This window comes from Pezoporus occidentalis, unplaced genomic scaffold (assembly GCF_034315485.1).
Source record: "Pezoporus occidentalis ecotype Australia unplaced genomic scaffold, CSIRO_AGI_Poc_V1 ctg150, whole genome shotgun sequence".
NCBI classification, from domain to species: Eukaryota; Metazoa; Chordata; class Aves; order Psittaciformes; family Psittacidae; genus Pezoporus; species Pezoporus occidentalis.
The window spans coordinates 1619609-1634060 of NW_026913317.1; the positions used below are offsets into that span (position 1 = coordinate 1619609).

Below are 14452 nucleotides of genomic sequence, written 5' to 3' on the forward strand. Positions count from 1 at the left end.
TGATTCAACACAAAGTTAGCGTAGTACAGATGGATGGTAACTGATCTGGCATAAAGTCTGCTGGTACAAACTAACTCCATCAAACATTTTTCAGTGACAGTGATCACCATGTGGCTGCAGTGCTTTTCATCCAGTACTAGCAGCACTTAAACTTGTGTTACCAAATGAAGGCCAAACTGAATGAGATCCATTTTAGGACTTCAAAGAGGAAAATAAAAGGAAAGTTATGCAGAATGTAGTTCTGCCAATTGATGGTGCTTTCTTAGTGTCAGTTCTACTCAGATGGGCTCTGACCTGTGGTGGCAATATATGAAGATACCAAAATACTCAGTGATTATTTCTAGGAAACTGAGTAACTGAGGATTATGGTTTTTGTAGATGTCAGCGTTGTGAGATGGCACCGTGTTACTTGGACTTTCAGTAATGGACAACCTGGAAATTTTTTGTTTCTCTCCAGCTGATTCCCACTGTCATGTTTGTATACATTAAATTGGGGCCGCAATATTAGCAGAAAGAGGAAGAGAAACCAAATGGTGCCTGTTGATGCATGTCCATACCAGAAGGTCTTCTGCAGTGTCACCAATCAGAAACTCAGAGCCTTGACAGAGCTGTAACTCTGGACTTTGTAAAAAACTAGATTACCAGCATCACTAGGTAATGCAACTGTAATAATGTAAACAATGCAGAGCAGTAGTGACTGAACCTCCTTTCCTCCATGTGCCCCACTCTTGCTGCCTCAGAACCGCAACACTTCCTAGGCCCAGATTTTGCCAGGAAAGTCATATTTCCCCCTGCTTCCCAGACAGTGCCTTTAGGCGCTGAAGAGGGCTTTGACCGGGCGTTCCTCCCCCTCTCCCCATATCTCAATTGCAGAGTTGAGCCCTACGCTACGTGCTACGCTCAGAGCAGCCCGCCTGGCTTTGTGTGGGTCTGAAGGGGTGTTACACAGCAGCCGGGCACTTGTGGGATGCCCGGACCTTTCTCGGGGCCGGCACCGCGCAAGACGCACCCCGCGGGGGTATGCGCGGCACGCGCATTCCGCCGTGGGGCCGTCTCCCCCCCACCATCCCCCGATTAGGCGCAACCATTGCGCTCCGCGGGGGTGGCCGCCGCCTTGCGCCTCTGCTGGCCCAGCTCCTCCCCTGGTCCCGCGCCCAGCTCCGCGCCGCCCCGCGCATCACGGGGGCGGGGCACGGACGCTGTGCCCGCTCCCCGCTCCCCTGCTGCGGCTCGGCGGGTGTTCGTCTTGTTCCTCCCTTTCTCTCTCTTTCTTTCCCTCCCTGTTTCTGGGCGGTGGTTGAGGACGGCGGGAGGTGGGGTCGGCTGGGCTGGGCTGGGTCGGGTCGGGTCGGGCCGGGGAAGCCCGCGGCGGTCAATGAGAGCCCGTTGATGGCAGCTGGGGGTGCTGCGGCGGGGTAGGGTCGGCGCGGAGTGGGGCGGGGTGGGGGGCCGGAGGGAAGCGAAGAAGCGCAACCGGCGGAGAAGGCACGGAGGCGGGGAGCGCCCTGCAGCCTCGTCGTGCCGCAGTCCGGCGGCCGCCGCCAAAGTTGCTCCCCATCTCAAGGGGGAGCCGGGAATCAGGCGGGGCGATGATATTCCCTAGCAGCAACAGCAGCGCGGCGGGCAGCAGCCGGACCCCGTATCGGAAGCAGGTAAGAGCCAGGGGAGGAGGGGGGATTGTGGCTTCTCCAGTTTACACCCCACACCCCTCTCCCGAGGTGCTGGGGGAGGAGTGGGGAGAGGGGTGGCGACTCGCCTGAGTTGCAGCCTGTGTGCTGTTCGAGAGCTGGGATGTGCAAAAAGAAACTACTTTCCCTTCACGTCTCCCGCCCCCCCGCTCTGAAAAGCTGCGCCGTGACCTTGCCGAGTGCCCGGGCAGCCGGCGCCGGGTGACCTTACCGGGCGGCGCGGCTCGGTTCGGGGCGGTATGTGCGGCCGTCGAGGCCCGGGCGGCTGCCGGCCCTGCCGAGCTCGGCAACAAGTTAAAAAGGATCTGATGTTGCAACACGGGCCGCGAAGCGAAACTTGGGGCTGGATGGTTTTTGCTCGGCGTGAGATGAGCGGCAGAACGGCGGCGCGCTCTTTCGTTCGAGCAGCTTTCCGCAAATCCTCCACCGCGCCTCGGACTTACCCCTTGCCCTCCCTAACTCCCCCCCCCGGAGTGCACAAGGGAAATCCTGTGTGACATTTTATGGGTAGACAGACCGCTCCGATAAACTCGGAGAACTCGTATCTGTGGAGCTGTGCTGAAAGAGGTATTTCTTTGTTTGTTTGTTTAGTCGCTGGAAATAAACTAGTTGAAATAGCTGGGGCACAGCCTTGCCGGGCCGTTGTCTCCTCGGCTGCGCTTTTCACTTTTCCCGCCCCTGAAAACGTTGTCATTAAGGTTACATTGTTTACTGCAGAGCGTGTTATTATTGAGTCTTCGACTGAAAAAAAATACACTGTGACTTTTTAAGCTCCTCGGAAAGCGGGCTGTGTGTTTGTGTGCCAGAGGGTAAACGGAGTAGAGGTCACTAACAAGCTCCCGGCTCGACAAAGCGGGCCAAAAATCCTGTGGCAGGCTTCTTCCCAGGTGAGGAAAAATCCTCCCTCCTCTGCTGCTCTTCCCAGCTGGAAGACGGAATTGGACGGATTCGATTCACAGTGCTGGGGGAGCTCTGTCCAGTTTTGCTAGGGTCAGAATTCATGAGGGGCAGAAGTGGCAGATGGGCTGCCAAGCGGGGAAGGGTTTCATAGAACTAATGGGAATATTCGAAATGTTAAAACCCTCTCGGTGCGTTGCTGGGCTGGCGTGTGATCTGCAGGGCCGACCTGCGCCACACTGCGAGTGAGACTCGTTTTCTTGAAGCTTAAACACAAAATAGCCATTTCCTTTCTCGTCCTCCCGCATTTTACAGCAGTATCTTCCAGATGGGAATCTCTGGTGTGTTATCTCTGCAACACCCTGCAGATGCTGCCCAGCAGCGCGCAGAGTTATCTCTGCATCTTGTCCTCACCGTATTCAAGTCCGTGCGTAATAAAACACGCTCATTGTGTGCACGGGCTCGGGTTTAGTAACTGCCCCCGGTCCGCCCACGGTGATGATCTTGTCTGGGGCTCCTGCATACTTTGCAAATAAAGCCAGTGTAGGAGATAATATTTTCTCACCCTACCTGGAGGGGCCATGAATTAAGTAAGGCTCCGTGGGGCTGCTGTGCCCGCGGGTGGGCTAGGGAGGGGCGGTGGGCAGCGGCTGTGTCTGCGAGAGGCAGGAAAGGAGCTCCTTCGCCGGCTGGTCTGGAGCAGGCTGGTAAGATGCTCTCCTTTTCACAGTGCACTTCTTAGATTCAAAGAGCTAAAAGGGCCGGCTGAATCAGAAAAACAAACAGACCCTTTTTTCCCCAATAGGCAGTGAAAGAAATGAATGCGGGGGTATTATGTGGGCTTAAGACCCTGGGTACCAAAGGTTCCTTTTGTTAGTGTGTAGCTATTCTTCACTCAAACACTTCCTACATAAGGAGCCAGGGCCTGCCCTTTCTCCGTTTAAGTCCATGGAAAACTATTAACTTCATTCATGTAGACTAAGGTCGTTTAAAGATCGACTTTCTGATCTCCCTTTCACTTGGGCTTCACCTGCAGGGGTGTGCTGATGTCAAACAGTGCCAAAGAGTGTTAGGAGCCTAACTTTTCAGCTCTTATTAAGAGTTGTCCAGATTAAGTCTCTCCATGCTCTGTGTAACCCATATTCAGACAACTGAATTATAATTGTGTTTTAGTCGGAGACACTAGGTGCTGTTAGCGTAGGAAAAGTTGGCTACCATCATCTCTTAAAAGAGAAACTGTATTTTGAGTGTTAACAGCATGTAGTATATGAAGCTGAAAAAAAAACAACCCAAACCCACCCCCTTAAAAATTAAAATTTTTTTTAGTAGCTTGTGTGTCTCTATTAGTATTGTAACATATATGATACCAGAATAGTATAAGTGCATTTCAGTTTTAGTATTGTCCTGTTTAATTTTTAAGAGTCTAGGACAGATTCAGGTAAAAAGATGAGTGATTTATTGGTAAAAGGCAAGGTGATATTCTCTTGACTTATTTTTAAGGCACTGTAATGTAAAATGAAATAATACTTGCATTTAAAACATTGTCAAAATACCAGTTAGCTAAAGCAGGTCTAGAGCTTTACCCGTACTTTCTTTTTGCTTCCCAAAGAATCATGTTTTGTTCTAAAAACAAATCTGTGCTTATAGTGTTAGGCTTGTTACCTGCTCTGTCTTATTTCAGCCTGTAACTCAAGCATGTAGGAGCCAGTCGACATTGTCAGTTTCAGGCCAGATTCAATTGGCTGCTGCCTAATCTTTTTCTTTTGGTACTTGTAACAATACTGAAATATGGTCTCTGAAGTTGTATTTTCAAACAGTTTACTGTGTTACGGGCAGAGTGGCATATTAAAAATACTCCTACCAGGCTTAAAAGTTAGATGTTGCTTAAATGAGTGGCAACTCGTCACAGAATTGGCTTGAAATGCATATTTAGGTCTAGTTAAAGAATGAAAGCTGTACAGTACCTGCAGTAATAACCCATCGCAATGTTTGTGGCCATGCATCCTATCTGAAAAAGGCAGGTGTAAGGTAATATTTTTACTAACAAGGATACTCGAGCTATGCGAAGAATGCAGATTGTGCATCCGAAATGCGAAGGAAACAAAATGACATACAATATCCTGCTTAATACAGGAGTTCTTAGCTCTCAGTTTGTGTGTGCTGAGAACATGATGGTTCTCAGTCCCTCCTCCCACTTTTGGTATTTTCATGCAAATCGGGAGGCACTCCTCCGAAGTAAATATTTCTACACTCTGTAAAATTATCGTAAATGGAAAATTAGGCTTTCTCCTGCCATCTGCTCCTCGAATCTACAGAGCTAGTGCAGCTATTTGATTAGGGATTTTAAATGGCTTTGTTGCAGGGATGTTTCTCGGCTCTCGGGTTTCTTGAGAGGAAACCAGAAGCAGCTCTGGAGGCTGGGGATGGAGGCAAGTGTGGGGTCCCACCTACCCCAGCCTGGGTGCTCAGGAAGCCCAGCGCGTCTGTGCCTTTTAACAGCTCTACCCAGTAACAGTGGTTCTTGTTAAGTTTTGATGAGTGTAATGTTTATCTCGCCAGTGTAAGGAGATTTACATAGTTTGCTGCTTTTGAGCAGATTAACTGGGTGTAGCTGCACGTGAGGAATTTAACACTGATTTGGTGTTTGGCCTGTGTAAAAAGGCTGTACAAAGCTTTTAATTAATCTGTTCATGCAGCTCTGTTACCATCGAGTGCCGTGTCACAGGTTGGGTTTTGTTAAAAGTTGAAGATCGGTAGGTTTTTAATGATGGTTAAGAAAGCTTTTTTTTCGTCTTAAACTAAAAATGTAGATTAGCTTTTCACTCCATCTATAGGTTTAACGTATCAAGAAGCTACACCTGTAATCCTGCTTTATTATTTCCCAGTTGGTGCTGTGTGTGATGTCTGTGAGAAGGAGCCTCGTTAAACTTGGAAGACCTGCGCATGGTCGTAACTCAAACCATGCAGCTCTGTAGAGCAGTCTGTGACCAGACTAATATGAAATTATACCACTTCTATGTATAGATGGTGCTGCGGCAGGAGGCTGAGAAGCCTAAGATTGAAGAGATCGGTATCTTTGGTTACCTAAATAAATGAGCTTAGTTTATCTTCGTTCTTTTCTTTCAGAACTACAAGAACTATATCATTTTGTATCATTATCTTGTGCTGACAGAGTAGGTTTTCCTTTACTCTGCATACTATATTGAAAGGTCTACCTGTGTTTAACAAATTCTTACATTAAGTACTGGCTATTTTAATATTTTTAAGCGCATCTATCAGATTGTGATGTTCCCCTTTATTCTCAAGGGAGCAAAACTGCTCAGTCAGTGGGTTTCTATACTTGTAACACAAAGGTGAATGAAAGAAATGAAGCATCTTATCTTGTCAGGCATGATGTTACAGATTATGAAAAGTGATATGATTGTCTTATCTGTGTTTAGCAATGTGAACTTTTTGTTTAGTATTTCTAACAGGGTGAACAGTATATTTCTATCTCTTTGGAAGTGTTACTGTTTAAAGTATGTATCTTTGCCATGAAGCTTCACATGGAAGGGAGAATAAAAGTCTGTGTCTTGAACATCTGCTGTTTTGTTTTGGATTAATCCTTTTTTCCTGAAACTTCCAACTGTTAAAAAAAAAAAAAATAATTTGCTTGAGTTAACACATTTCAGAAGGGTTAGATCCTTTAAACTATGATTATTGGCAGGGAGGGGAGAGGAAGGAAGGAAGGGAGGGGAAAATCCTTTCCTGAGAGCTTGAGATGGCTCCTAACACATCTGCACAGTGCTGCAACCAAGTAAATAAAAATAATAGTTGTTTGACATGATAGCTGGTTTGGCCTATTCCCCCCCCCCCCTTTTCTAAAGTCTTCATTAAAATTGATCTTTGCTTATTGCATGAGATTGTGTGTAACAAAGGAAGTCAGTGGAGAATAGGAACTTTTTTTTTACTGGCTTTCCCTCATGGCTCTGTTTCCAGCTCCTTATGAATGTTTTTCTGTTTCCGGCATCTTATGAATGTTTTTCTCTGTTTCTACCTCAGATTATTTTTAAAATAGCTTACTTAAGGGACAATGTGAAGGCTTGTGAAGCTGTAGTCCTAATGAAAAGGTGCATGGAGGTGTTTTGATCTCAGATGAAGTCTGTCAGAAGTTTTCCAGAAAGCCAAGAGAACCTCTGCTCTCAGAAACCTTGTTGAAGTAATTGTTGGTTATTTTGCATATGTTTCAGAATTGCAGTGTACTGTGGTAATTATAACAGCCCTGCAGAAGCCACTGTATTTGCAGCTTCCTGAACCAACAGGAAGGGGAAGGGATAAGTTACAAATAGAGGAGAAATGTGGAGGGGGGAACCATGGGTTAGATAAGCACGAGCCTTCTAACTTAGGAAACATATGCACAACAGAAAAATCATGTGCTTTAGGGCCTGGTTACTGTGATTAGCATAGGTTTAGCCCTGTTTTACTAAAAAGACTGCAGTTAAAGCAGTGTAGCTGCAGCTGTGTATTTACGTACCAAGTAGTTTTAAGCGACAGTTGAAGGAATAGAATGCTGGGGAGGGATCACTTTAAACAGATTCAGGACGAACTAGCTTCGTGACTGTTTGAGTTAGTTTATTTGTAGTAGTTTAAATGTAGTAAAATTTATTACAGTTTATGTAGATTGATTTTTAACAATAACTTTATACCAGTATATATAAAAATACTTTATACCCTGTGCAGTTAAGATGTGCTGCCTTAAAAATATCTAGGAAATGTTTTGAAGTGTTGTAAGCTCTTTAAAACAGAAATATAGTTACAACACTTCAAAAGAGTCTTTTTCTGAATTTATGATGTAGTTTTAAGATATATCGGCTCCATGGTATGTTGCGAAATAAAAGCTGATAATTACAGATATGTATAAATATGAGTATAAAACATAATACCTTATTTGTTCATTTCTCCTCATAAAAGCAGTGTTGTTCACTTAGCCATAATAGTTTAGGAAATCACTGGTGCGTGTCTTATTTGTTTAAAGTAATCTGCTTTAGAAAAATGGTATGTCAAATAAAGTAGGTGTTTTGATTTTACTTGGTTGGTAGAACTGTAGAACTTTGAGGTTGCAGTGGAAACAAATAACACATTGTTCTGGAGAGCCTCATTTGGGCTTAATTTTCCTTAGTTCCTTGGTTGAAGAACAGCAGGAACAGTAGGGCAAGGTGAGCATCAGGCTTAGTCTAGCCTGACATTTACCTGTTTGCAAAATGAAGTTAAATGCTTCTTTAGAACAACTAAATATATGTAATTTGTAATTTTATAATGGGTTGTTTCTTACTGGCAATGGCACTTTCACACCTTATTCTAACCTTTTTTTCTGTTTCTCCACTTAGACAAGAAGGGGATTTATTTCTTTTCTTACCTTCCATTGTTTTCTGTTCTTTTATATCTGAATCTCCTACACCATATGGTGCTTTGCTTCAAGGGAGTGGAAACATGACTCCTTAGGTTAACTACAGCTCATATATTCTGTCATCTGGGTACTATGGCATAACAATGTTAGAATTCAGTACCTTAGGATATTCTGAGGTATGTGTGTGTGGCACTTCCATTTTTAGTGTGCTCAGGGAGTGAAATCTAGGATTCAGGTGTGAGTTTGGGTGAGTGTTACAGGGAGTTTTTCTCAGAATTGTTAGTCACTGCAGGGCACTTCTTTCATGCCTGAGGTGTTAGCAGCTCCCAGGAAGGCTGCTGCAGCTTAGTGGAGGGGTATCCAGTTACCTTTGACAATCTGAAGCAATGTTTGTAGATGTTTGAATTCTTCTGAGGTGATTTAGAATCCTGGTTTAGGGTATGTCTGACTCACAGCAACATTATCAGGTTGTGCTGGTACCTGACAATCTGCAACGATTGGAAACCACTCATAACACCAGGCAGGCAAGGGTAGAAAATCCAGATCCTTGTTTACAAATCCACAAACGAACGTAGACATTTTTTTAAAACTGAGGAATGGAGGGAGGGGAGAACCAAAACCCACCCAAACAAAAAAAACCCAAAACAAAACAGTGCTACAGGAGCTGAAAGTTTCCTTTGACTTGTGTGTAACCCTGTGGCAGATGATCTCCAGTCTTCCCAGGGATACTGGTTATTGTGCAACCCTGTTGCCTCAGGCCTTCTTCAGAGAAGGGGCTGATTGAAGGCTCTGTATTTACTTTTATACTTAACCCATTTGGAGGGTAAGGGGTAGAGGTTTCCTTTTGTATTTTTGAAGTCAGTGCTGCCTTTTTCACTCCACCTTCTTTCATCAGATCATAGTTTGTTTTTTCCTGCTTTGGATGTAGTAGTGTCTCTTGGGCATCACCAGGTGTGATCCTGCCTGCCCAGGCATTGGGGTGCTCTTCAGTTAATGTTTGAATGCATCGCATGGTCAGGATCATGCCTCCTGCAAGCCCAGGGTGGCAGCACCCGTGCCAGATAAACCTGATCTTTGTGAGAGCCAGGCACACAGTTCCACAGATTTCTGTCCAGTGTGAAAGCAAGCACCAGCAGGAGGAGATCCTTTGAAGTGTTCAGTGGTCTGTCTTCCAGATGAGTTCAAGAAGAGTTCTGAAAATGTGGGTCTGAATTTTAAGACTCTTGCCTATGCCAGTGCATATTTACGTACCCAGTGGTGCCACTGCCTGTGGTGAGACCACTGACATGAATAAATGCTTATTGAGACGAGAACGAGAAGACTTGAATTTCCCCCATGAGAAACCTGAGATGATTAGTTGGTGTATCCTAGGGCTGGAATTAGACTGACATTCAGCAGAATCAAATGGTATTTAGATTGCTTTAATATTTCATCTAATCTACTTGGCTTAAGATCATCATTATGACAGTACTTGTGCTTATTTAAAAATACTTTGCATAATTTGGGAAAAAACATTAGTTAGTAGCTGAGCAGTTGTATTTGATACGTAATCTTTGTAACACAGGCAGTTTTTGGCTTTTCTTCAGCATTCCAGGAGATGTGGCTCTGAATGCTACTTAAGGAGAAATGCTTACCAAAACTGGATTTCTAAAAAAGCATCTCTGCAGTGTTTAGTTTAAATAAAAAGATAAATAATTCTTCTTTTATTGTCTTGGCAACAGTGCTTCCACTGCACACGCATATGTGTAAATTATTCCAGAATTAAGGACAACTTTTGAAAGGAGAAAACCAGAAGTACTTGATCCTATGGATGTTAATTGTTAATGCAAGATGGAAATGATTGAGGAAGTCATTAATTGTTCCAGCATTATGTTGATATTATAATTGCTATAGTGACAAAATCAGGTTAACTTTTGAACTAGATTTTGTCAGTTTGCCAACAACCATACTGGTCTTAGATCTGTCAGGTGTGGAGTGTTGTGGTCTCGGGGAAGTCACTAAGGGCTGAAGACTGGCTTAGTCATTAGGAAAGGCGCTTTGGCTTTTGATGTAACCGCTCTTTACGTATTCCAGTGACTTGCTAGGAATTCCCTTTTCTGAAGCTCCTGACCATTTTGTGCTTTCTGTTTTAATGTTTCACTTGCAACTTCATTGTTGTTTTAGTATTGTTAATATATAGGTTTGTATTCCAGTATATAATATCATAGAATGAAACATCTAGCCTAGCTGTGTGTTTTATTCTTCTACCAAAAGACCCTTTTTTGTGTGTGTGTGTGACACTTTTCTAGTTATCCTCTTTCAAAATTACTGAATCCTCAGAGCTGGTTTCCATCTCCACCTTCTTCCTCCCCTGAAGTAAGTGCTGTGTTGAGTCATTGTATTGGGTGTTAATAAAGGTCCCTGGTCAGCCACACCTATAAAGTTCATTCAAGGACAGCGTAGGAATTAAGAAGGTGACATGAACTTCAGATTGTGCTGTCAACAATATTTTGGATAATTTTAGGTAAATTGTTTAGGTTTAGCTCTTCAGAAGGTATTCGTTAATAGTTTCCTATATCCCATAGACTTTTGCACAGGAATGTACTAACATCTGGAAGTGGGTCAGATATTACAGCAGTTAGGACTAAATATCTTAAATACATATATGTACATGCACACGTATAGAGATGATACATGTTTAAGTCTGTCCTCTAAAGCTCAGGATAGATCAGACTGTTCATCCTGCTAGAACTTAATGTTCAAATTCTGACTGTCACTTACTGGGCGAGTAGTTTCTTTACTGTCTGTGGGAATGTTCATGTGAATACTATTACTGATATTTCCAGATTAATAACAGTGGCGGAGTTTGTTTTGGCAGGAAACTGGACTGGTAAAACTATCTAGAACTCTAGTTTTATAAAGGAGTAGATTTTTTTTTTCTGTTAGCAATGGTTGCCTTTATTTCTAAGCGGAAGTTTAATGTGCAAAAAGGCAGACTTCAACCATGAAAATATTGCTCAGAGTGGGAATAACTCTGAAGTTCCGTGACCTAGATTTTGCAGAATTTTTATCTTGATGGCTTTAGTGGTTTTGTGGCCTTACCTTTCCTACTAAATTAACTTTCCCTCCCCCCCCGCCCCCCCCCCCTTCCCCCTGAAGTCCTTATTCCAAGATTTTGTTGTCTTATTTCAATTTTGAAATCCAATTAAATTGTATAAATTCAAATATTTAGTTTATTCTTTTAGGAAATGCAGTGTAGTCTTTCAAGTTCAATTTACTATGATTGTTTTAGCAAACTAATGGTGACTTTCAGTATTAGTTTTAAGCATCCAGTAGTTGCAGGTTGATAAGCTCCAAGAGTAGGATTGCAACTAAGAAAAGTGGAGCTGAATATTCTTATTAAAAAATATAAAATGGCTGCAGTGTAGGACAAACCTGAAAGCAGTTGCTAGGGACTGTAGTTGTGCAGTGAGTAGAGGCAGGTGGTTAATTTATGTCAAAATGCTAGCTGTTAGCTGGGCAGGTTCTCTTTCACTGCAGTGTTTTAAAGGCAATTATCAGTTCCAAATGTACTTACCGTAAGTATTTTCCTTTATCTGTAACTTTCTGATGTGTTCAGAGGTGTGATTCCTCAGTTGAATTCTTGTACCAGGGACAAGAACATGACTAATAAAGCTGTGGATGAGTTGGGCTCTGTGCCCAACTGAACTGGTTTATTCTTGACTAGTGTTTGACATGGTGTTCTTCATCTCTAGGCATAAATAGCACTAGACATGGTTCAAGTGAAATGTCCCTTCTCCTTCCAGAGATGGAGGCTCTCTAATGCAGGTGCTTCAGTCGTATGTGCCAGCTGTGCTCACGTGTGCCCTGCTGACTGCATGGCTTCTGAATTCATTGGTGACTGCTGTAAGCCCTGCTGGTATCACTTCTGTGAATTCAGCTATAACTGTTTATATGTCTGAGACTATTATCTGTGCTGCCAGGACCAGTTCATCTTGGCACTTGAATTCCTCATATATTTAAAATGTTGTATTAGTAGTATATCTGGAAGCCTTCCGAGGTGTTATCTAATTCTTGTATTTTTTCATTTCAGAATTAAGTGATCTGTAGCATCTATGAAAATGATTCATTGTGCAGTCAGACACTCAACCCAGCAGCTATTTGGAGTGTTGCTTTAACTTTTAATATGCACCAAGGAACGGTGTTCTGCATTTGCTAAGCATACTGTTGCTAAACATTTGTAACTTACCTTTAGAACCATGTTTCTGGATGAAAAAGGAATCATTAATTAGTATGCACCATGATTTTTAATTTTAGAGTAAGTTGTTGCTTTTATTATGCTGTGTGAGTTTGACACCTGAATGTTATTCTTCACCACTTAAGCTGACTTTTACTTCAGAATTAAAAATCTGTTAGAGTTAAAAACTAGGTGTGTGAGATAAGACTGCAGTTTGCAAAGGAAAAGTTTCTCTCTTGGTTCAAGCCAAATAGTGAAGTTTCAAATTAGAATGCAAAATGTGAGGAAAATTGATGAGTACTGCGGGAGTGAGTTAGAATAGCTCTTCTGATTGCATTATTCAAATATAAATTATAGATTTCAAGGAGAACAAGGAATGACAAATAATACATAAGCACACGTTTTCTTGGATGTGCATGCACAAGGATTTTGGGAAGGTTGGAATTTGTAAAGAGAAAATAGTGTTTTCAGCAGTCAGAAAGTTTTGGATCTAATAAGTGATAAGCATCTACCAAAACACGATCCTTTAAAGAATGAGAAAAGACTGACTGGATATGTTTCAGATAAGGAAAATCTGACCCTACGGCCAGAGCAACATTGCTTCATGTGGTATGTGCCCAGGGTTTCACCGAAGTTTAGCAGACAGGTTTGTGCATGCTGCTTGTTGCCTTACTTGTAAGGCTTAGTTACAGATACAGGTACTACATGTATTTGCTGCAGTAGTGTTGTTTATGAAAAAGCAAAGTTGTTTTAATTCCTGATTGTTTGACAGCCTAATGGTGTTTTGTTACCACTTTAATGAGTCAGCACCAATGGTAAAAAGCAGCACTCTGAACCATCAGTCATGTCTCTACCTTGTTCCTGTCCCTTCTGCCTTCTCTCACACTTGCAGCTCTGGGGCAATCCAGATCACAGAACTGACTGAGCTGAGACACATGGGGCAGCAGTTGCCTCCATTGCCCTTTGGTCTTCTTAGCCAAACTGAGGGAGAGGTTGGCTTGAAAGCTGAGCTGCCAACAAGGCCAGCAAAGTCATCTTTGTGCTTTACCAAAGCCAGCTTACCAGACCAGCAGATCTAACCACCAGTGTTACAGCTTTTTGACTTTTTTTATAGCACCCTTTCCCTTTTCCCTATCTGCACGTCCTAGATCTCTCAAAGTGCGGTTTCTACTTCACAACTTTATCAGGAATTGGCTTTCCATGTTAAAACACCCTATCAATAACAGTTAAAAGATTTCAGCTTTCGGTGCTGTTCTTAATTGACCCAATGCCATGTTCAGATCATCAAAGGTCAGCACAGGCAAATCATCCCTTACATGCAACTAATCACCTACTGGGAACCTTCAGCAAAAGTTACCTACCCTTGGAAATCTTGCCCTAGTTCTTATGTATGAATCTTCAGTTTTAATCTTGCCTACCTTTGCAACTTCAAGAATTTTATCCTACTGAAGGAGTACTGGTTTCCTTATTTATAAAGAGAAGCAAACTACTATTTATGAAAGCAGGCTCATGTGCTGGATTTTGCTATGCTGATCTTTGCAAACTCCTTGCTATGTTTTATCAAGTCCCCGGATTTGATGGAACAGTTGTGTTCACAGTGTTGCAGTGAATTTAAGGCAATTCACTGTATAAAAAGACTACTCTTCATCTGTACACCCTCAATCACTTGCATTTAGGAAGATATTTGCATTTTAAATAACTTCACATAAGGAGGATTTGATTTACTAATTCGTTAAGTTCCCTAACTACTATTTTTAATTTAAAATGTGTTATGTTCCTATTGATGGCTTAAAATTCAAAAGTTCACCCACTGATTGTCTTAAATCGGTACTCGGCAACTTTGTGCTTTAAACAGACTTCTAAAGGCAATTTCTCTGGGTGGTGGGGGTAGATGTGCTGCCCGAACTGGCTTTCATCAAACAACAACAGAATAGTTTTGCTAGAAACAGCTTGGATCTGTTGAGACTGATGCTGAGCAAATGCCAACAAGCCCTGCTGGATTCAAGTTGAATGGAGTTAAATAGTATTTGTACTATAGTAAGCATTTTGTTCTGGGGTATCCCAGGACCCGTTTCCTCAAATTGTGCTGGAAAAGTGATCTCTCCATGAAGGATGCTGGTAATGAAACAAGTTATATGTATATTACTGTAACATCTGAAACTATCCTTACAGAAACAAAGTAAGTGCTCTTTTTCCAATCCTGTGCGTAAAATTGTTTAGCTGGGGAGAGGAAAAAGATGTTGAAGAGCATAATTACAGAGTACT

The 14452-nt window shown here is 42.7% G+C and overlaps 1 protein-coding gene across 6 annotated transcripts in view; it reads left to right on the forward strand.

The window, feature by feature from the left end:
* Positions 1-14452, forward strand: part of RBMS1 (RNA binding motif single stranded interacting protein 1) — a 153488-nt gene that overhangs the window by 51872 nt on the left and 87164 nt on the right. The window contains exon 1 of one of the 6 annotated variants that reach the window (XM_062611074.1): positions 1440-1652. The exons of 4 other annotated variants lie outside the window; for them this stretch is intronic. In XM_062611074.1, the coding sequence (XP_062467058.1) occupies positions 1590-1652 (63 nt within the window). In that variant the 5' untranslated portion in view covers positions 1440-1589. Of the gene's footprint in view, positions 1-1439; positions 1653-2231; positions 2256-14452 lie in introns of those variants that run through there. One more of the 6 variants, XM_062611075.1, reaches the window with a different exon arrangement.